At 38.8% G+C, this 23,164-nt stretch overlaps 1 protein-coding gene across 12 annotated transcripts in view; it reads right to left on the bottom strand.

Annotated features, from left to right (window-relative positions):
- Nucleotides 1-23,164, bottom strand: part of SYNE1 (spectrin repeat containing nuclear envelope protein 1) — a 551,459-nt gene that overhangs the window by 82,714 nt on the left and 445,581 nt on the right. For all 12 annotated transcript variants that reach the window (XM_089332568.1, XM_070073379.2, XM_070073388.2 and 9 more), the window contains 9 exons: nt 18,186-18,341; nt 15,132-15,302; nt 12,681-12,814; nt 12,127-12,331; nt 9,777-9,959; nt 8,111-8,257; nt 5,559-5,713; nt 3,896-4,043; nt 1,776-1,870 (listed from right to left, as the gene is read on the bottom strand). In XM_089332568.1, the coding sequence (XP_089188694.1) occupies nt 1,776-1,870; nt 3,896-4,043; nt 5,559-5,713; nt 8,111-8,257; nt 9,777-9,959; nt 12,127-12,331; nt 12,681-12,814; nt 15,132-15,302; nt 18,186-18,341 (1,394 nt within the window). The remainder of the gene's footprint in view (nt 1-1,775; nt 1,871-3,895; nt 4,044-5,558; nt 5,714-8,110; nt 8,258-9,776; nt 9,960-12,126; nt 12,332-12,680; nt 12,815-15,131; nt 15,303-18,185; nt 18,342-23,164) is intronic.

Genomic DNA, 23,164 nt, shown 5'->3' with positions numbered 1-23,164 from the left:
TCATATTATCCAAGGCCACAATAAATTTGGACTTTGTAGACAAACGTGCTTAGTTCCAAAAACTTACCTAATGATTCAATTTAAACAAAAGAGGAACACATGGCTTATGCCAACAAAGCTGGTATTAAGGGAAAAAATGCACTGAAAAAGTTCTGGCAAAAATTTTATCATGCTCTCCTTTTAAAAACAGATCATGACTACTTAAATTTTAATGACTTCTGTTTTGGAAAGCAAATTCTAATAGATATGATCTGTTAGACATTTCTGTAACAAGCAAGCCCCTACATGCTACTTTCCATACCAGTCAAGAACTCTTTGGAGCCCTTGTCCTCATTCTTGTACAACTGCACTTCCCGAGCTACCTGCTAGCATGAGAAATTATTTAAAACATGACCTTGTTCCCATGGCTAAACTTGAAGCTCTGAACAACAAAGTTAACTCATGTTAACTTTTAGAGCACACTACATTTGTCATCGAGAACCTTCCTGTTGTCAACAGGCACTAATCTGATTCTTTTTCATCTGCAACTTTTGAAATAGTTTATCCTCTCTCAGGTCCAAACCTCCCACTTTCATCTCTTTGGCGTTGTCTCCGAAATGTTAGCATTTAAAATTTAATAGATTTTGGCTTGCATAGGAATTTTAAATTTTATTTTACTTAATGACTAGAATGTTTACAATATTGTTATAGAGTTGGCTAAGGGATGATAATGCAAAAGATAAAAGTTAATTGCACTTGAATTTGTTTTATTTTGAAGGCCTTAAATTCTCAGTAAAGCTCATATTTCAGTTTGGCTTCCTTAGAACAGAATAAATATGATACCACATTTTGTTGCTCCAACCTTAACCATGAAAATCTTTCATGTACTTTCCAAAGAAATTTCCACTTAAAACTGAAATTGCTTCCAAATCATTAAAAACAAGGTCCTCATAAAAGTGATTTATTTTCCAATTAAAAACAGACTAAGTTAATTATACTCACAACTACCAGTCCTAAATATGGAAAAGATGTACAAATGTAATAGGACAAATGAGGCTAACATCCCAAATATCACCATGGACAGTAGGTGAGATAAATACTGTCAACATAGTTGAAATGATTAATTCACATTTCATAAAGCTGAAGACAAGCTATATTCTTATCTCTGCATTTTTAGTAAAGCGATAAATCGCTACATCCAAGAAGAGCAAGAAGGACTTCATGCTGAATGCAAACTGATTTGAGGTAGAAAACCATTTTAAACATGGGGGAATTAACATAGCATGGACTCACCCAGCACTGACTAAAAACTAGACACGGGTGCTTTAGACCTGATGCTGCTGCTACTTAGCTACCAGACCTTGATCAAATCAGCTCAGATTGACAGTCTCCAGTTTTCATCTACAAGAGAGATGGACTAGGGATGTGTGTGCTCCTTTTAGGAGTGAAATTTCTGTAATTGTATGAGAATATTAGAAGCATCTGTTTACAAACCATTGATACAATTCATTCTGATCTATTCATCAATTCCAGTCCCCTGCAGATGATCAGCTAAGGTTGGCTAGGTGATTTCCAATTACTTTATGTCCTTCATATCATATAATAGCAGTTCTCAAAAAAGATTCAATACTCACTCATTTCAGAGATTCAGACAAGCCTTTCTTCCAATTACAGAGGCTCCACTAGGGCACAATTGCCTTTGGAAGATTGGATATATGCCCTCTAATCTGCTCATTAAAAAGAAAATGACTAATTTACTAGGACCCTTCTTCATAATAATTTGTCAAAGATCCTACCTGTCATCAACTTGACCTTGTTCTAGAAGACGTTGCCCATCAATAATGATTGAGTGCAAAATTTGCTGACGACTGAACATCTCGGCTTGAAACAACTATAATTTAAAAAAAGAAGTATGTATTTTAGAGCTCCTAATTTTAGTGACAAGCTCTCTGATAACTTTCCAAAAATTCTGGTTTTAGTGAGGCTACAAAAAATATCTCAAGCTGAATCAAGAAGTGTGTGCGTATGTGAGTGAAATATTATTGGGTAGGAATAATTTAGGTTTAAATCATCAATTAAGATATGATTGAAGGTACTGTTTAGTTTTTGGTTTATTAAAACCAAATGATTAGAAGTATAATTACTGTTCCCTTCTTTCTTTCAAAAGCATCTAATAACATAGTTAATGCACAATTTGTGGCCTGGTTTATTCTGTGTGTATACTGTAGCCCAAATTCAGGCACAGAGCATAGGTTAAGAGCTTTGTATAAACTGAAGAAAGTTAAAAAAAAAAAAAAAAAAAAAACACCTGATCTTTCTGAAGTCAGTGTTTTCAAGGTAATTAGATTAATGAAATCAATTTAGTATTTAAAAACTCAATATAAAGTCTTCCAAATTATTCCCACTATTTTAAAATAGCTTCATTGGGATGTAATTCACCCAGTTCAAAATGCCCAATTCAATGGCTTTTATGATAAGTGAAGACTTGTATGAAAACAACCATAACCAATTTAGAAAACTTTCATTAGCAATGATTCCCCAATTCCTCCCAGTACCCCCAAGCCTAGGCAGCCACTGATATTCTATGTCGCTATGGATTGCCTCTTTTGGATATTTCAAACAGCTGGAATCACAAACATGTGATCTTCTGTGGCCAGCTTCTCTCACTTAGTATAAAAGTTTTAAGATTTAGCAAGTTGCAGTGTGCATCAATACCCCATTCCTTTTTATTGCTAAATAGTACTCTATTATGTGGTCATGCTACATTTGACTCATCCATTCATTAACTGAAGGACATTTGGGTAGTTTCCACTTTTGCCTATCATGAATAATGCCACTATGAACAATGTATGCTGAACCAGTATTTATGTGGACACTGTTTTTATTTATATGGGGTACATCGAATTAGCAGTCTATGTGGTAACCATTTCACAGGTTAAGGAACCACCAAACTTTTTCCAAACCCTCTATATTATTTTACATCCCCAGTAGTGACAAGTAATGACAGATGTACTTTCTAGTGTATGTGTGTGTGTATGTGTGTGTTTGTGTGTGTGTTTTCTCACCAGCACTTGTTTTTTGTTGGAGTCATTCTGGTGGGTATGAAATGGTTTCTCATTATAGTTTTGGTCCACCATCTTTTACTTAATCATCTGTTTTATTTAATCAAACTCAGAAAAACTTGACTTAAAACTACCTGTACATCTTTAAATTCTATGCTTTTAAACTTTAATATGTTTTAAAATTGGTTCCATTCTCTTTTAAGCTTCTAAATTTTGCCCGTGGGTAAGTCCCATCTCTCTATGTTCATGTATTTCATAATCACATAGAACAATTTAGTCATACCAGTAAAAAGCAAAAAATGAACCAACAGTTGGCTACTTAATTTACTTTTTGTATGTAATTCTGCTTATTCCTTGAAAAATAATTATAATGCAATTTTACTAAGAGGTACACGTGGAGATATTTAATAACATGATTTTCTGGTATGAAATTGATGTTTGTTTTTAAAGAATACATAATTTTCATTTCTCAAAGTCTTTTGATCAAAGCAATTAACATTGGAAATATTAATACAGCACATAATCCAATTTGAAAACCATACTTCTACTTTGCTTCCTACTTTTCCTCCCAACTGCCAAGTCCCTTATTCCCACTAAGTAACCTTTAGCCATAATTCTGGTAGTACACATTGCGAGGAACTGAAGCTTAATACATGAGCATTACCAACCATGGAGCAGAAAACTTGGCTACAGTTTTGTATTAAGATGCCAAAGTTTCAAACTGAAGAAACCAAAACAAAGCATGCATTTGAGCTGACAAGGTAAAGCATTTTAAATTTCCCATGTGGCATTTTGCAACATCATCCAAAGTCCTAAAACTTTTTTCTTACCCCAAATCTACTGGCATAATTTACCTCATGGGCTCTCTGCTGCTCCAAAAGATGTTGATAATTGCCTGAAATCTCTACTGCTAACTTCTGTTCCGTCTGAACCAGGAATTCCATCCATGTTTCACATTTTTCCAAGAAAGTTTGATGTTGTAGCAAAAATGACTGCAACTTACTTACAGAGCAAAGGACAAAGAATGGCAATTATTTTACTGCTTATTCTTGTATCTCTATCATATAAAACTACATTAAATATTCTTTGTCTCCAATTCTAAATCGTACTGCCACAACACTTTCATGTTAGGCAGTAAAATAAAAGATAAAGAAGTAGTTCGGAAGGAAGGAAGAAAGGCAGAAAATTGAAAGGAAGTAAACTTTTGACTTATTATCATCTAAAGGATTAAAATAATATACTTCCCTTAAAATCACTTTTACTTATAAGAGTATTACAGAGGGCATACATTTGGCATATCGGTTAGGATGTCACTTGGGATGCCTACATCTCACATCAGAGTTCCTGGGTTCAAGTCCTGGTTCCATTTCAATTCCAGCTTCCATCTATTGTACATCCTGGGTGGTAGCAGGTAATGGCTCAAGTAGTCGGGTCCTTGTCACCCACATAAAAGACCTGGATGAGTCCCTGGCTCATGGCTTCAGCCTGGTCTATTCCTAGATGCTGTGGGCATTTGGGGAGTGAAACAATGGGTGGGGGAGATTCTCTCCCTCTCTCTCTCTCTCTCTTTCTCTCTCTCTCTGCTCTTCCTCCCTTTTTCTCTTTCAAATAATTTTAATACATAAAGAGTTTTCTTATTAAAACCCTGTTTAGTACATTGAACATGGAAAACCACTTCACATTTTGAGCTTCCCTTTTTAGTTCAAATTTTGTCAGTATTGTTAGACAGACCTAGAAGGTATAAATACACAGAAATCATGAACATATTTGCTCCTGATAATACAGGTGCTAGGGTTCGAATGTGTCTCCTCCTAAGTTCAGGTACTTCAAGGTTGAGGTAGGGCCTTTAAAAGGTCATGAGGCTGTGAGTTGTCCTCATCCACAAATGGAGTCATGGCCCTTCAAAGGGAAGCCTCAGAAAGCACTTGGTGCTCCTGCCCTTATGCCTTCCACCATGTGAGGACACAGCATTCCTCCCTCTGGAGGGTGCAGCCAGGAAGGCACCCTCTTGGAAGCAGAGAGCTACCTTTCCTAGACACCAAGCCTACTAGCATCTTAACTTCTCTTTTTTCATTTTATTTGAAAGATAGAGAGACAGAGGTGTCCTATCTGCCGGCTCACTCCACAAAAGCCTGCAATAGCTGAGGGAGGTCCAGGCTGAAGTCATGAGCCAGGAACTCAACCTGGGTCTCCCACGTGGGCAGCAGGATACAACTACTTGAGCATTCACCTGCTGCCTCTTAGGGTATACTTTAGCAAAAGGACAGAACTGGGAGCAGAGTAGCTGGGACTTGAACCCAGGCACTCCAATACAAGAGGTACACATCCCAAGTGGTCTCTTAACCACTGCATCAAATATCTGCTTGATATTGGCATTTTGATGCTATACTTTCCAGTCTCCAGAACTGTGAGACAATAAATTTCTGTTCTTTAAAAATTAACCTGCCTGTAATATTTTATCAAAGCAGCAATAAGCAGACTAAGACAACGTGAGTGATCAAAACATCTTCTGTTTACCTGAATCTTTCTGTTGTCTGAGAGGAGATGAGAGACCAGTGCCGGTTCAGGTTCTGCATCCTTTTGATTTCTTTATCATTCAATGGTAACCTATATCCAAGCTCATTTAGGCGGTCTAAATCTGGAGCCATGCTGCTGAATTTTAACATCTGTCCCTGAAAGCAAGGTTTTATAGTCAGAAAAGGTGGGGGTTTCTTTAGCATGCACAGTGAATTTCTAGTTTCAGGAAAACGCTGACCTTTGTTCTGCTGTGCATTTCTAGGTAATTTATCTGCAATGTGCAGAAGTAAAAATAGAGAAGAGCCGAGTCTCCTCTTCCCGGGGCACTGCTGCCACTGCTATTGCTACTGCCGCTATTTGTAGCAATTCATTGTAGCCTTCATTGTTGGTTAGGAGTTCACCTATATCATATCTATTTGATTCATTTATTCATGTGATCTTGATAGAACTGATAAAGGATGAGTATTATGCTGATGACTAAAAAGGCTCATTACTTACTCTTTACATTTAATTTATTCATGCTAATCTGCTCCTTTATTGTCTAATCATGGTAACAGTTATAACAGCCATAGCTAACATTTATGGAGCACTTACAATGAAACAAACATCATTTAAACAGCTTTATAAGTAAATACCTCATTTTCTCTTCAAAAACAATCTCATGAGGAAAGTACCAGTGTACTTTTCCCTTTACAAATGAGGGAAAGAAGCTAAGTTGCTCAAAGAAGTAAACTGCTCAAAGCCACAGCTAGCAAAGGGTGGAGCTGGGTAAACAAACGTTGGGTTCTTACTAGATGAAATACAAATCTCACTTGAGTTTTGAAATGACCACACATCGCCTGGAGAGCTTCAATGTTAAGTCCTTGAGCCTAGACTCAAAGTGCTGAGACACAAGCAAAATAGCAATCTTTACTTTCATATCTCTTTCCTCACTTCAAACACAGGACAAAGCTGCTTGTTCTGGTTTTTGCCATGGGCATTCTTATCTCCCTCTAGAAAACTGGCTACAGGAAGAAGAAAACCTCAAGACATCTTTAGCGATGTGGGTGTTCCCTCTTTACAGGCCATGCAAAAGCTCATGGTACCCGAAGAAGAATAACTCTTCCCAATTATTGGCCCAAATCACAACTATCAGATGGCAGAATTTCCATGGAAGGACATCAGCACTGAACAAAGTTGACATGACGTGGTCATGCACTTGGAAGGATAAGATCCCATGACAATGGTAGAGATCCCAGTAGTCACACACTCACACAAATGCAGTAACTAAATGACATGATGAAGCTGGCAGTAACAATAGTGTGCTATGAAAGTGTCACTGGGGAACTGGATAATCAGTGGAGGCCTTCCCAAGGGAGTGATTTTGAGCAAAATTATCAATTTTCCCTTTTTGGTGAGGAGGAAATTGGTGAAGACAAGCAAAGAAATGGGAAATATCATATGTTCAGACACTGGAACACACTGTGGCTCCCTCCTGAGTGGCTGGAATACAAGAGAAGAACCTTAGGTCTGGTGGAAGTTAGGCTACCATAGACTCAACAGACCACACTGCTCTTTATCCTAAGAACTAATGAAGGGGCCAGCACTGTGGCATAGTGGGCTGAGCCTCCGCCTCTGGCACCAGAAACTCACATGGGTGCTGGTTCGAGTCCCAGCTACTCTTTGATCCAGCTCTCTGCCTGGCCTGGGAAAGCAGTTGAAAATGGCACAAGTGCTTGGGCCCCTGAACCCACACTGGGGGCCAGAAGAAGCTTCTGGCTCCTAGCTTCGGATCGGTTCAGCTCTGGCCATTGTGGCCATTTGGGAAGTAAACCAACAGATGGAAGACCTTTCTATCTCCCCCAGTCTCTGTAACTCTACCTCTCAGTGAATAAATAAAATCTTAAACAAACAAAAACTATTAGAATCCAGTGATGGTTTTAACCAGAACAAGATGCTAAAATTATTATATCTATTGTACATTATCTACATCATTGAATGTTTAAAATAGTTAATTGAGTAAAATCAATTTTTCCATTTTAAAAATTAATACTGTTTTTGAATGACAACATCAATGTGATGGTTAAATACATGTATACAGTGTAGAATGATCAAATCAAGCTATTAGGTAACATTATTTGAAAGAGAAAGATCATGCTAGCTGTCAGGAATGGAGGAGGTTTCAGGGCAGGGGGTACATGCAAGGTCATAGGAGCTGCTATAGCAGTTGAGAGATCAGGGAAGCTTGAAGCAGGGGTGGATGATGTTCATCAGCAATGAAGGCTGGCAACTCAAAAAGGTGGAGGATGGCGCATGGTGAGGGACCCAGGCAGAAAGAAGAATGAGGTGGTTTTCTAGGTCTGGCCCTGGCTGTGCCCCAGCTACTCCCCATGGCTTGGGCAATCAGCTTGCATTCATCGCCCACATGCTGTTCATTCCTCTCAAGAAGATGGAGCTGAGGAGAATTTCCCTGAGGGCTCAAAAGAAAGGGGATGCTCGTGTCAGTTCCCAGTTTCTCTGAGGATTCTAATCAGAGAACAGCAGATCTGGGACTCAGACTGGAATATACTTACCTTAAGCTCTTCCATCCTTTCCTGGATGCTGGAGAGGTCTGAGGAGTGGGAGGGGTCCTGCCCTTGGAGTATGTCTTCAGCTTCCACTATCCAGGCCTCCAAAGCTTCTAAACTCTGGGCAAAGGTTTCATAGTCAAGAACTCCAGCCTGTTTTTTTCAAGTACAAAGAAAATTGGTGTTTCAGTGAAATATATTGACATTTTAATAAAATCTAATGAAAAGAAGCTATTAAAATTAATTTTCATCTTCCCAAATCAAATTGCTATTCTCAAGATGTCATTCTTTTTTTTGTAATTTGCAATTATCATTAGATTTATGATTTTTACTTTTGAACTTTTATTTAGTAAATATAAATTTCCAAAGTACAGTTTATGGATTACAATGGCTTCCCCACCCATAACTTCCCTCCCACTCGCACCCCTCCCATCTCCCGCTCCCTCTCCCATTCACATCAAGATTCATTTTCAATTATCTTTATATACAAAAGATCAATTTAGTATACATTAAGTAAAGATTTCATCAGTTTGCACCCACACAGAAACACAAAGTGTAAAATACTGTTTCAGTACTAGTTATAGCATTACTTCACATTGGACAACACACTAAGGACAGATCCCACATGAGAAGTAAGTACACAGTGACTCCTGTTGTTGACTTAACAATTTGACACTCTTGTTTATGGCGTCAGTCATGAGTTGCCAAGGCTATGGAAGCCTTTTGAGTTCGCCGACTTCGATCTTATTCCAACAGGGTCATAGTCAAAGTGGAAGTTCTCTCCTCCCTTCAGAGAAAGGTACCTCCTTCCTTGATGGCCCCGTTCTTTCCACTGGGATCTCACTCACAGAGATCTTTCATTTAGGTCTTTTGTTTTCCAGAGTGTCTTGGCTTTCCATGCCTGAAATACTCTCATGGGCTCTTTAGCCAGATCTGAAAGCCTTAAGGGCTGATTCTGAGGCCAGAGTGCTATTTAGGACATCTGCCATTCTATGAGTCTGCTGTGTATCCTGCTTCCCATGTTGGATTGTTCTCTCCCTTTTTTATTCTATCAGTTAGTATGCGCAGACACTAGTCTTGTTTGTGTGATCCCTTTGACTCTTAGACCTATCAGTGTGACCAATTGTGAACTGAAATTGATTACATGGACTAGTGAGATGGCATTGGTACATGCCACCTTGATGGGATTGTATTGGAATCCCCTGGCATGTTTCTAACTCCACCATTTGATGTCATTCTTAAAAATCCAAGGCTATCACAATATAATTTCTCTTATTTATTATGTAATTTTCTAAGAAGTAGAATTATCACTAATCAATAACCAATTAAAGTTATTCTTTAAATAAATTCTCAAAGATGTCCGAAATATATTGATTCCTGCAAAAACCTGTTACATAAACATGAGTGTTAATAAGCATTTATTAATAGAACAAACCATGAAGGCAAGCATAGACATCCTGAACAGAATTTAAAGTTACATTGTAGAGTATAGTACAAAACTCTCACTTTCCCTTGTTCCCACTGGGACTCCCATATTGGTTTATCTTTTTTATTATTATCCTTTGCTGTTGAAGGAGGCATTGTCTCAGTGAAGAGAAATCCTTTTTCTGTGTGCAGCCTGGACTTTACAGAGCACTCGGGTTATACCACACACTGCAAATGAGCTCTGTACCTGTAACACCGTCTGCTGTTTGCAAAGAGCCTGCTCCATGGCGCCCAAGTGTTGACTCAGGGAGAGCTGATCAGACTGAATAGCCGATGCTGCTGAAACATCCACTTGTTGCTTAAGCTGCTCTCCCAGCTCTTGGAGAACAAAAAGGGAATCCTTGACTGTTCCCAGTCCTTTGAGGAGGTCCTAAGGCAGATGAAAATAAGGCCTCGTGAAACAACATGGTAAGTGTATTCCTTGTTATAAAGAACAATCAGCAGAGGACCACCGTCTGGAAATATTCCATTCTTATCTATCAAACTATTACACTAAATAACATACACCTGCAGAAAAGTGACTAAGCCTTGAATCCAATCTCTAAAATGTTATGTATATTTAGCAGTTTAAACACATAATATATATTTTATATATAGAAAGTTCCTTCAACAGATTATGGAAAATGGAATTAAATGTTTAATTTACCTTAGTGCAAAAATATTATGAAATGTATTCAAACAAGGGCTTTCCAAATGTTCATAGGAATTGCATATTATGAAATTATGCACAAATTTCAAAATTTTTGCACCAACATAAATTTCTCCATTGAATCTATTTTCCACAAACTTTTGGAAGTGCACTGTGTGTGGTTTTTGTGCATGTGTAATTACTATTCTGATAAAAGGTACATAGGTTCATCACAGGACACTGAGTAAATGCAGGAAACACATAAACAAGGAAAAAAGCATGATCCCCACATGAAGCCAACTGCTGGAAACATTTTGGCAGTTACTTCTTGTCTCACTATGTAACCAATAACAAAGTCAAAATGCAATGCTCTATTTCACCTTCTCCTCATTGTTTGTACCAGAGATGAGTTGGTCCACAGCAGTTTCTACATGTGTTGTACATTACTGTAGTTACCATAACCCCCCTCACAGTGGGGTGTAGAGCCCATTGCTGATTCTGGTGAACAGGAGTGCTAGTAGACCATACCTCTGTTCTTTTCCATGATACCACTTGCCTCTACTCTGTGTAGAATCCTCTTCTAGCCTCAAAACCACAAGCCTGTAGGAATGCTCCTCTGTCCCTGGTTTTTAATCCATGAGTGACAACTTCTGTTTCTTCAACCCCACTGGACATGGTGGAGAGTGCACAGACAGCTATACCTACATAGCCACTAGTGCAAGAGAATGACAAAGGGCTCCCTTGATCTTGACGTGGACGATTGACAAATCCTCATTTTAGGAGGACTGAAAGTGACAGATCTGGGGTGGGCATGGGGCACAGTGGTTCAGACACTGCTTGGTTGCCTATGTTCCACATGGAAGTGCCTGAGCTCACAAACTGGCTGTGCTTCTGAGTCCAGCTTCCTGCTAGTACACACCCTGGGAGGCAGCAGGCAATGGCTCAAGTAGTCAGGTCCTGCCACCCACGTGGGAAACCTAAATTGATTTTCTGGCTTCTCGCTTTGGCCTGGCTGAGCCTCAGCCATTGTAGGCATTTGCAGAGCGAACAAACGATGGAAGCTCTTGCTATTTCTCTCTTTCTCAAATAAATAAAATTTAAAAATCTAAATCTCATTAAATTCAAATAAAGAAAATGACAGAACTTGCAAAGATAAACTATGAAGACAAAGAAAATATTGTATCAAATTAATCTTTACGCTTTAAAGTGATTATGTCAGAGTTATTCAAATAGGTTAAACTTTCACATTTATTTTTTATACTTGCCTAATCCTAACAAATTTATTTGGGAAAGTTAAGAAGCAGATCTCTGTGTAAGTTAACTGAAATAAAGACAAATCAGGATAAATATCAAGAAACATGTACTGGAGGAAACAAGAGCTGTCCCTGACAACCTTAAGTAGGTTATTGGCAATTACAGTGAAAAAGATTTTTTAAAAAGCTATTAAGCCGTATGCCAGTGAATCATGGGAGAAGGACTTCATTCTACCATTAACTTCTTAGGTAAAACCATTATGTAGCTGCTCACATAGCAGATATCAGATCTATCAGGACAGTATCTTTAACAGTAGTTTTTAAAAGACGTATCATTCCCCTTATGTTCACTTTCTATATTGGCTATCTCTGCAAAAACAGATAGCCTAAATCTTCACATGGATTATATTGTTTTATGAAAACTGGACAGTAATCCGACATTTAAAATGAAACAATGGGAGGGACCCCCTTAAATGTCATATCCATGTAACTGTGTTCTGAAAATCTAGCAGGCTCTTTGACATGTGAGATGATTAATCTGGGATAACTGTCTCACTTACTGAGACATAGCAAAAAGTCGCACACATCAGCATTAGCTCTGCTGAATTTGGGAAATCTAGGGACTTCCGGGGAAACACCATAGATCCTGAACTTACATTGCAATCTTGGATCCATGTAGCAACTTCATCATCAGCGATGTCCTTGTCGGTGGCTGCCTTCAACAGCTCGTTGGTTCGCTCTTCCTGCTGCTGGACGGTGGAGGTGCACTGTCTGGAATAGTCCCTGTACCTCTGCCAGAGCTGAAGCAGGGCCTTGCTAGAGTGCAGCTGCTCAGCAATCTCTTCCAGCAAGTTATTCCATCTGGAAATAACAGCCAGCACTCGTGGGCAGATGACAGCCGCTCAAACACCTTAGTTACTATCTCATTTTGCATACTCTTGCTTCATGCAAATATGAAAATAATACAGGCATGATTCATCCCTATTTAACGTAACAAAATTTCGCTCATATTTCAGAGGTAGATAATGGCAATCTATGGATACATAGCAGTTCTCATTATTTCTAAACATCTTTACTACATCATTGAATCCATTTTGTGGAGATCAAGATATCCACAGAATAGCATCTATACAGCTCAAGGTCAAAAGTCAGAAACTTTAACAGTGTTACTCATAATAAAGTTGGGATATGAATAATGTATACTTCATACCTCATATTGACTTCTTTTAGTGTGTTGGTAAGAGTTTCTGTCACAGGTGGGTGACATTCTTTTAATAGCTGGTTGGTAACAGAACCGAATTTCTGTAAGCTCCTTTCTTGTTTTTCTAGATCATCATGGAGACTCTGCCCAAAGAAAAAGCCCCATAGATGACATGATATGATTTAAATTACAATAAGCAATATTGAAATAATTTATATGTTTACATACATGCAAAACTTTGCTCCATTGATTAATAAGCTTTCCTTAGATCATTGCATCCTTATTTATGATTTTGTTTTTACAGCTATGAGAAGAGATTCCTAGCTACTGAGCCTTCTATAATGCCACCTGGGATTGTGTTGGAAAACATCACATGAAGAAGGATCCTTTTCTACCACCCAGTAGAGGGCGATGGCAGTGGCATGAATCTGTCACGTGTGCTGCTCTTTGACATTCAAAACCAAAATCCAGGTCCCCAGGTCTCTGATTTCTACATACCCAGAGTGGTTCCACTGCAAACTCCTGATAATTAAGATCCTAAGAACTCATAACTTTTATCAGCTATAAATTCTATTTCTGGGTGTTCTTCCTGGCAAAGAATTTGTTTAAAGATTTTTATTTTTAACTGAAAATTATTGTGTAAATTTATAGGACACATAGGTTAAGCCACTGCCTGTGACACCAGCATCCCATATTGGCACTGGGCTGTGTTTTCGTTGCTCCACTTCTGATCTTGCTCCCTGCTAACGAGCCTGGAACAGCAGTGGAAAATGACTCAAGTACTTGGCATCTGCACTCATGTGGGAGATCCAGACAAAGCTCCTGGCTCCTGACTTTGTCCTGGCTCAGCCCCAGCTATTGTTGCCATTTGGGAAGTGAACCACCAGATCGAAGATTTTGCTTTCTCTCTCTGTGTGTGTGTAACTCTGCCTTTCAAATAAATAAATCTTTTAAAAAATTTATAGGGTACAACGTGATATTTTTACATGTCTACATTTGGGATGATTAAATCAAACTAACATTGTCATCTCATATATTTTAGCAATTTTTGTCTGAAAATGTCAAACTCATAGAAACAGAAAGTACAACAGGAGGGGGAGGTGTAGTTTAGAGGGTATCTGGTTTGAACTAGACAGCAGGAATAAGTCCACTGATCCACTGCACAGGACTGTCACTGCAATGAACAACAAAGCACTGTATATTTCAAAATTGCTTTAAGCAAAGAATCTTTACTATACAGACTCAGTGGAATCTTCTTCCAAGGACCAGGGAAGTTTTGAGAACTGTAAGAAAGATGTTATCCTAGAAATACAGAACTGATAAGCTCAGTTTTTACAAAATCTCTATAGGTGAAGTAGGGCACAGTAAGTTTGTGTTGCTTAACACCTGCGTCTGATGGCCCTCAACTCCAAACAGTCAAGGAAAAGACCCTTAATCCTTTCATATCTTATGCAGCATTTGTAGGTCATAAACCCAAAAAGTACATGCAATTAAAAAAATACTTATCTTCTCAAACGCATAATGTGTATTTAAATGGACTATTCTCAAAATAAGTTTCAATAGTCCTTAGTGTCTGCAACAACTCCTGTTTAAAAGAAATCATTTTTAGGTAGTTCATTCCCTCCTCCTTACCAAATTGTTCAGAAAATGTCAGTCCCAGAAGAAAGTCTACAAATGAGGTCAGCCACATATCCACTATAATTGCCAAGCCAAGGATGTGGGATGGATGTAACAAGGGTACATGCTGAGCTTTGCTGGCCTCCCAGCCCCCAGAGGCCTGCTCATCCATCCCAATGTCTGCATTATTTAGCCAAGGAGAAAGAGCAGCATCAGGTAAGTGTGGCCTAGTGCCAGGCATGCAGGGAGTGAGGGCTGCAGCAAATTTGAGGGCAGTGACCTGACATAGGAGTTTCCTGCTTAAAACAGCCACAATTTCATTCTAGAAAGATGCAATGATAATAAACACATGGAAAAACAAGAAGAAAGTGCTTGCAAATAGGATGGCGTGGACACATCAGACAGGCCACGCATACTGGACAGAGTGAAGAGTAAACAATGGTATAAACATTTACCACTTTTACTATTTTTCTCTTTGCTTTCTTTAAAATCCCTTAGAATACATTTGTAGAAGCAAGAGAAAAAGAGAACAGGAAGACACAAAAAGCAGTGACAATGAATCAAGGAGGTTGATTTGGGTATAAATTATTTTATAAAATACATTTATTTAGGTATTTATAAAACAGAATTTTAAAGATTATTTATGTACATCCAAGCTAATCAAAAATTTGGTACTCATGGGCAACTTTAGCAATGAAGCACGTGAAATTAATTTTAAGATTTAAAAAACAATGAAATACAAACAATATACAGCAATATTCTGGTGTGATGCTCCCAATTGCTAATTTTCCAGGGTTCTCAAATGAAAACAGATGTCAAGACAGAACTAGATCCATTCCTTACCTGAAGATTGTCTACCTGCACCTGCACTGCTTCTAAGGAGCCAGTCAGCAGGCGGAATCGGGACAAAGAATATCTGGCCTCCATGAGGTAACTGTTTATCTCATCAAAGGCCTTTTTGTGATGGCTCCACTGGTCAAGCACAGACTTCAACAGTATCTTCAACTGCCCCACCTTTGGAAACAAACACTGCTTATAATTGCATAATATTTACGACGATGGAACATATAATCAATTCAAAGAAAAACATCAGAAATCCAATATGGCTTAAAGCAAGGAAACTAAAAGAGAAAAAAGAATGAGATAAAATGTAGCAACTTAGAAATTCATGCCCTTAACGACTGAACACTAAGTGTGAATGGAAATGTATAAGGGTGACTGGTAAATACATATATTTTAAAGGGATTATATTGACAACAAAAGTTTGGGAAATGTATTAAGTAACTGTTTTAAAGGCCTTAACTCATTTAATCCTCATAATAATCTCATGGGGTAGGTATAATCATGGTGAACATGACTCAAGACCATACTGTTAGAATCTGAGAGATCTAAATTTAAATCCAGGTAGTCTTTACCCTCACCTGCATCAGAAAAGCTTTCATTTTCGTCTACATCACTTAGAAAGAAGTCTACTTTGGACCTGTTGGATGGCACCACTGATCTTGATGTAATCTTTTGAATGGTGAGTCATAAACCCATAATTTAGAAAAGAGATCATGTAATTAATTTTCATTTGCATTCTTTGCTTTTCTTCTTGGCACAAAGGAAACCGATAAACTCTCTTTTGAGTCTCACAAAAGCAGTGCTGCCTCATCTCAGACAATGCCCATGGATGCTATCAAAGTTGCAAAACACAAATGAAAATAACGATCAACAGAATTTTTAAAAGGGCTATTTTTAATCTTATTTTTGTTTTTCATGAGGAGATGTTTCTATGAAATGCCCACTTTATGACAATTTTTTCCAAAAATGTATCCATTAATAAAAAGTATATAATAAAACAGATTTGGACGCTGTGGCTCACTTGGTAACCAGGACTAGAACCTGGCACCGGCATCCCATATGGGCGCCAGGTTCTAGTCCCAGCTGCTCTTCTTCCAGTCCAGCTCTCTGCTGTGGTCCGGGAGTACAGTGGAGGATGGCCCAGGTCCTTGGGCCATGCACCCACATGGGAGACCAGGAGGAAGCACCTGGCTCCTGGCTTTGGATCGGTGCAGCGCACCAGGGGTAGCGGCCATTTGGGGGGTGAACCAATGGAAGGAAGACCTTTCTCTCTGTCTCTATCTCTTTCACTGTCTAACTTTATCTGTCAAATAATTAAATTTAAAAAATAATAAAACATTTAAAATCAGGTTAAGCATAAGGGAAGGGCAGACTAGAGAGCTGAGAAGAGTGCATAGACCAGAAACCATTGTCAGGTCCCATGGATCCTGGTCAACTTCTTTGTACATCAGCTCCTATCTCTATAAATGTGATTCTTAAGATCCTACACAGTAGCCAGTGCCGCGGCTCACTAGGCTAATCCGCCGCCTTGTGGCGCCAGCACACGGGGTTCTAGTCCCGGTCGGGGCGCCGGATTTTGTCCCGGTTGCCCCTCTTCCAGGCCAGCTCTCTGCTGTGGCCAGGGAGTGCAGTGGAGGATGGCCCAAGTGCTTGGGCCCTGCACCCCATGGGAGACCAGGATAAGTACCTGGCTCCTGCCATCAGATCAGTGCGGTGCGCCAGCCGCAGCGTGCCGGCCGTGGCGGCCATTGGAGGGTGAGCCAATGGTAAAGGAAGACCTTTCTCTCTGTCTCTCTCTCTCACTGTCCACTCTGCCTGTCAAAAAATAAAAAAATAAAATTCAACTAAAAAAAAACTTAAAAAAAAAAGATCCTACACAGTGTGTGTTAAAGACAACTGTGATCTCACACTACAGAGTAGTATTTGTTGATTCACTTATTATTGGAGGATTTACCAGTTAATTCAGCACATACTTATAAAACTGCCTTTCAAGAGTACACATTTAGTGAGAGAAATTTAAATCTACAAGTAGTCAATAGCTATCTTAGCATTTGCTAAACAACATAGATAAAAGCAAAGGAGAGAACAGTTTGGGAGTAAGAAGTGGAGAAGAAAAAAGGACGTCTGTTTTTTAAAAGGTGGTCCTGAAAGTCCTGCCTGAGACGGTGAATTGGGGAGGAGAGGAAAGGAACTGTGCAGATACCTGGGAGAGGCTGTTCCAGGCAGAGGGAACAGCAAGTACAAAGTCACTGAGTGCAATAGGTGTCTGCGGAGTTCAAGTGCAGGGAAGATCAGCATGGCAGAAGCTATAGGAATCTGCCTACCACCACAGGAAGAAGAGAGAGAGCGGAAGCCTGATCAACAGAAGGAGATTTTGAGCAGGAGTGTGGGATGCTCTGACTTCCATTTACTCATACCCTTCCAGCACAGAGACTGTTTAGGAGGCCCAAAAAATAATCAAGACAGGCGATGATAGAGACTGAGACTAGGGTGTTAGCTGCAGAGAGGGGGACAGAGGTCAGAGTACGATCTAGTCTGAAAGTGCAACTGACACAGTTTTTGTGCGGACAAGATGTGGGATATGGGAGGATGCAAGGAGTAAAGATCAACTCTTCGGAAGGGTAGGGTTGTCATCCAGTGAGGAAACAGAAAGAGCAGTCTTGCAGTTTGGGCACAGAGTGTGCGATATCTATCAACCACACAAGTGGAGATATCTGCTAGTTGGATTTCTCCTCCTCTGTGTAGAGATTAGAAGAATCCGAGCTAAGGACAGACACTGAAGAATTATCTGAACCTTGATGGGATCTATAGCAACGGGTTGAATAGGATTATTAAGAGTAATGTTTATAATCATGGGCATTACAGGAAACACCTGTATTTATTCTGTATTCTGTTATATTTTTGAAAACAAAGTTAATGAAGTAGACTTAGTATAAAGGGAATAGGTATGAAGTTGACACATATTTACTCAGTTATTTTAGGGAAATCAAAACCCAGATTTGGGATAGGTGCTGGAAAACAGTCTTGGAGCCCGATGTCCACGGGCAACATTACCATGTGGTCTAAATTGGCCCAGGTCTGGTTGAGCTCCTGCAACGTCGTCGTAACAGTGCCGGAGACTTCTTCTTTCTTGTTCTGAATCAAAGCGAGTCCACTGTGCTCAATTTTCTCTATTTCTTTTTCTTTTGCTTTAATTGAATCTTCCAGATCCTGAAAGATTTTAAAAAATTGTTAAATTGTTATTTTATGGAACTCCAGGGGAGCCACTAGAACTGAGCTATTATAGTTTCCTGTCCTAAAGTTTTTTACTAATCCAAAAAGATTATCATTCTCCACAACAATACTTCTACCTACACTTACATGTTAAAAAAAAAAAGTCTTTTTACCCATGGGAAATTAGCATATCTGTTTTGATTATCAACCAGATAAAGAAGTGGTATTATGTAAGGTTTTAAAGAAGATTTAATGTTGGGGTCAGTGTTGTGGCATAGTGGGTAAAGCGGCTGCCTGCAATGACAGTATCCCATCCAGGTGCCAGTTAGTGTCCAGATTGCTCCACTTCTGATCCAGTTCCCCTAATGTGCCTGGGAAAGCAGCAGAGGCTGGCCCAAGTGCCTGGGTCTTAGTACCCATGTGGGAGACCGGGAAAAAGCTCTTTGCTCCTGGCTTCAGTCTGGCCCAGGACTGGTTGTTGCTGCCATTTGGAGAGTGAATCAGCTGACGGAAGATCTCTCACTGTATCTCCCTCTCTCTTTGTAATTCTTTTTTTAAGAAAGCTTTTATTTAATGAATGCAAATTTTATAGGTACAGCTTTAGGAATATAGTAGTTCTTCCCCCCATACCTCCACTCCCACCCCCACTACCATCTCACCTCCTACTCCCTCTCCCATCCCATTCTTCATCAAGATTCATCAAGATTCATTTTCAATTATCTTTATATATAGAAGACCAACTCTATACTAAGTGAAGATTTCAACAGTTTGCACCCACCCACACACAGACACAAAAATATAAAGTACTGTTTGAAAACAAGTTTTACTGTTAATTCTCATAGTGCAACTCATTAAGTACAGAGGTCCTACATAGGGAGTAGGTGCACAGTGACTCCTGTTAACAATCCACACTCTTATTTACAATGTCAGTGATCACTCGAGGCTTTGTCAATAGCTATCAAGGATATGGAAGCCTTTTTAGTCCACAAACTCTGTCAGTATTTAGACAGGGCCATAAGCAAATTGGAAGTTCTTTCCTCTCTTCAGAGAAAAGTACCTCCTTCTTTGATGGCCCCTTCTTTCCACTGGCGTCTCATTCAGAGATCCTTCACGCAGATCATTTTTTGCCACAGTGTCTTGGCTTTCCATGCCTGAAATGCTCTCATGGGCTTTTCAGCCAGATCCGAATGCCTTAAGGAGGGCTGATTTTGAGGTCAGAGTGCCATTTAGGGCGTTTGTCATTCTATGAATCTGCTGTGTGGACTGCTTAATAGTAACTTATGTTCTTAAATCCATGTGGGTTCATATTCAAAAAGTACACAGCAGAGCAAAGAGCAAGAGCATAACAGAATGGTATTTGGGTCCCCAGTATGTCAGATTCAATCATATTTCTATTTCTGTAAAGCTGTGTCCCTCTGGGTAAGTAAGAAACTTTCATGAAGTCTCAGTTTCTTCACTTAGAAAATCAGAAGACTGAGAGGGATAATCTCTATTAACCTCTGATTCTCTCTAAAATACTCTAATTCCATGATTCTGAAAAAGCAAATTTTCATTTTCTGTGGGGTGTTTATGACTACCAGTATGAAAAGTTCCAGAAAGAAAAAATAGAAGGAGGAAGAGATCTGGAGCTCATAGTTAACCACATATAAGAATTCTGATATATTTTAATGCCATTTAAAATGTGCAGAGCTCCGTGAGGCAACCTAGGAGTGCCATCAATGTGTTATAGATAAATCAATGGAACATCACGTCATCAGACCTGTCTTGGGTCACAAGTACTGTTGAGGGCTCCTGAGGGGATTAAAATGCAAACCATTCAACTACTAACTCTCAGCCCAACAACAGAGGTAACCCACGTAACAGGAAACTTTGCAGGAGTTGTAAATCACATCTCGGAGTGAAATGAAAAACTAAATATTGAGGCATGGATACATTCCCACGTTCGGGAGTATACTTCCAGAACTGAAAATAGATTTGTAGGAACTGGATGTTAGAAAGGACAAAATTCCAACATATTTAAGTATAGATAATGTTTCAACTGTGTAAAAAGATTTTCACCCCATGAAGATCCCTTTATCAATAAAACTATCAGGACTGGACAATGCTGTTGATGTTAATGAGGAGTCTACTGTCTCATTATACTAATTCAATTTTTGTACCTCTTATTTAATATTTTTGCCCCTTTCATTTTTGTATCTGTTGTGGTTCAACCTTTTAATCTCTCTCAACCTCATTTCTACAACAGATATATTTTTTGCTTATTCCAAAGGAACAAAATGAGATAAATATATATGGAATATGCAAGATATTATCATGTATAGCCATATGATAATCTGCTAAGCTTCAATGCAAATGTATTTATTTTTCTCTCCTGAATTATCATAAAGCTATTTTTGTCTTGGTGCATTAATTAGAAATTCATGAATTTAGTTGCATAAAGAGATCATTTTTGGTTTTTCATACTGTTCTTTCATTTCTATTTTATAATTGTTAATATTTTGACAGCGTTGATAATTACCAGAGAATGAATACAGTGATTACTGGGATTTTAGGTCCTTGACATAGTGCAGAAAACATAATTAATTTTACTATTTAAGGATTTTTCTCTCCCTTTCTCTAAGAAATAATTATGTATCAATCTTAACTTACATTAATAATATGTATTACTTTTTTATTTCAACATACAATAAGCACCACAACCCTTCTAAAATGTCAATTATGCTTCTAAAATTCAACAATTAAAAATTAATTTTAGGGGCCAGTGCTGTGGCATAATGGGTTAAGCCACCATTTGGGTGCCAGTTCAAGTCCTGACTGCTCCACTTCTGATCCCGCTCCTTGCTGATACACCTGGGAAAGCAGTGGAGGATGGTCCACCGATGCTCCTGTCTTCAGCCTGGCCCTGCCCTGGTTGTTGTGGCCATTTGTGGAGTGAACCAGCAGATGGAAGACCTCCCTCACTCCCTCCCTCCTTCTCTCTGTAGCTCTGCCTTTCAAATAAATAAATCTTTAAAAAATAATTTTATTCTTATTTTTCATAGATGTCAACTATGTCAACACATAGATGTCAACACATGATAAAAGACACTACACATACATATGTTGGCATAAGAGCAAAGCCCAGGAAAGAAACAGAATTGAAACATAGTTTATACAAAATTAAGATGTCTTTCCTTCTGATAATAATTAAAAAGGTTTCTCTTCCTGATCAATGAAAGAAAAGACCAAGCCTAACATTTTCGTTACAATAAATCATTCTTAACTTGGGTTAACTCAAAAATATCAGTTTTATGTTGGCTGCAATTAATAAATCACTTCTAAAGCACTGGAAAAATATTCAAGAGTTTTAAAACAAAGTGAAGCTTGAATCCAGTCACTGATTTAAGTATGCTGGCTTGAATTTCACACTCTGGTCCAAAGGAACAATTTCTCAAAAATGACAATAAATTTTATCAAGGTTTGTGGTGTTGCCAAACAGAACATGCCAGTTAGGCTATTGCGATTTATGTGAGATGTCCCCAAATAACTGTTGTGGGCTACTTTCATTCTGGTTTTTGTTTCAAATAAATGACCTTTCACTTGAAATCACAAATCAGCAGTGGTGCAGAGTCCTCTAAACCATATTCTAAGCTTTCTGCCCTGACGCTGTCTGACCTGACCCTCTGGGAGACTACTCTTTTAAGGAGAAGACATGCACCCAGAAAGAAGCAAAATGGAAAAGCAGAGAGAGAAAAGAATGGGAAAAGGAAAATTATTTTAACGGAATATTTCAATCATCCAGTGCTTAAGTTCATTAGAGCAAAGAAGTTTAAGCAATTAAAATGCTAAGCAATTCAAAATACATTTAAAAATTAACAAAAAGCATTTTAAATTTATTTATTTATTTGAGACAGAAGAAGGGGAAAGGAAGAAAGGAGGGAGGGAGGAAGAAAGGGAGACAGGGAGAGAGGGAGAGAGAGAGAGAGAAAGCACCTATATCTAAGTGTCACTCCTCAAATGTCTAGAACAGTGGGCTGGCCCAAATCAAAGCTAGCAGCCAGGGAACCCAATCCAGATCTCCCACAATTACTTGAGCCTTCATCACTGTTTGCCAGCGGGAAGCTGGAAATAGGAACCAAAGTTGGGTGTCAAACTCAGGTACTCTGATGTGAGACACAGGTGTCTCAACTCTTAGGCTAAACACCTGCCCCCAACAGAGTAACTTAAAACTCGACAAAAGGTATGACTTTCATCTTTAATAGTGAATTTTTGAAATTCTGATTTAGTAGATTTTAAAATTTATAGCCTGAATTGGAAATACTACTAGCCCCTAGAAAACTGGAAATGCAATGAGACTAGTTAATGCATGTTTTTGGCCTTTAATATTTTACAAATCATCTTCTAAGACATTTTAAATTTCTTATTAATTCAAGGTATTTGTCTAGTTGATGTTTTTGTCATTTTATGCAGCCTCAAAGTTGTAATCGAGGGGTCACCACTGTGAAGCAACAGGTTAAACTGCCACTTGCAACACCAGAATCCCATATATGAGTGCCAGTTTGAGTCCCAGCTCCTCCACTTCCAATTTAGCTTCGTGCTAATGCATCTAGAAAGGCAGAGGAAGATGGTTCAAGTTCTTGGGTCCCTGCTACCCATAAGAGATCCAAAGATGGAGTTCCTGTCTCTTTGCTTTGACCTGGCCCAGCCCTGGCTATTTTAGGCGTTTGGGGAGTGAACAGGCAGACGGTAGATCTCTCTCACACTCTATCATTCCTCTTCTTCATCTCTCCCTGTTTATGGTTTATGTGATGCTCTGTCTTTTGAATGAATGAGAGAATGAA

This window comes from Oryctolagus cuniculus, chromosome 5 (genome assembly GCF_051225735.1).
Source record: "Oryctolagus cuniculus isolate XC-2025 breed Fujian yellow rabbit chromosome 5, ASM5122573v1, whole genome shotgun sequence".
In the NCBI taxonomy this organism is placed as follows: domain Eukaryota; kingdom Metazoa; phylum Chordata; class Mammalia; order Lagomorpha; family Leporidae; genus Oryctolagus; species Oryctolagus cuniculus.
The sequence above is the reverse complement of the archived record's forward strand: the minus strand, read 5'-3'. Positions and strand labels throughout refer to the sequence as shown.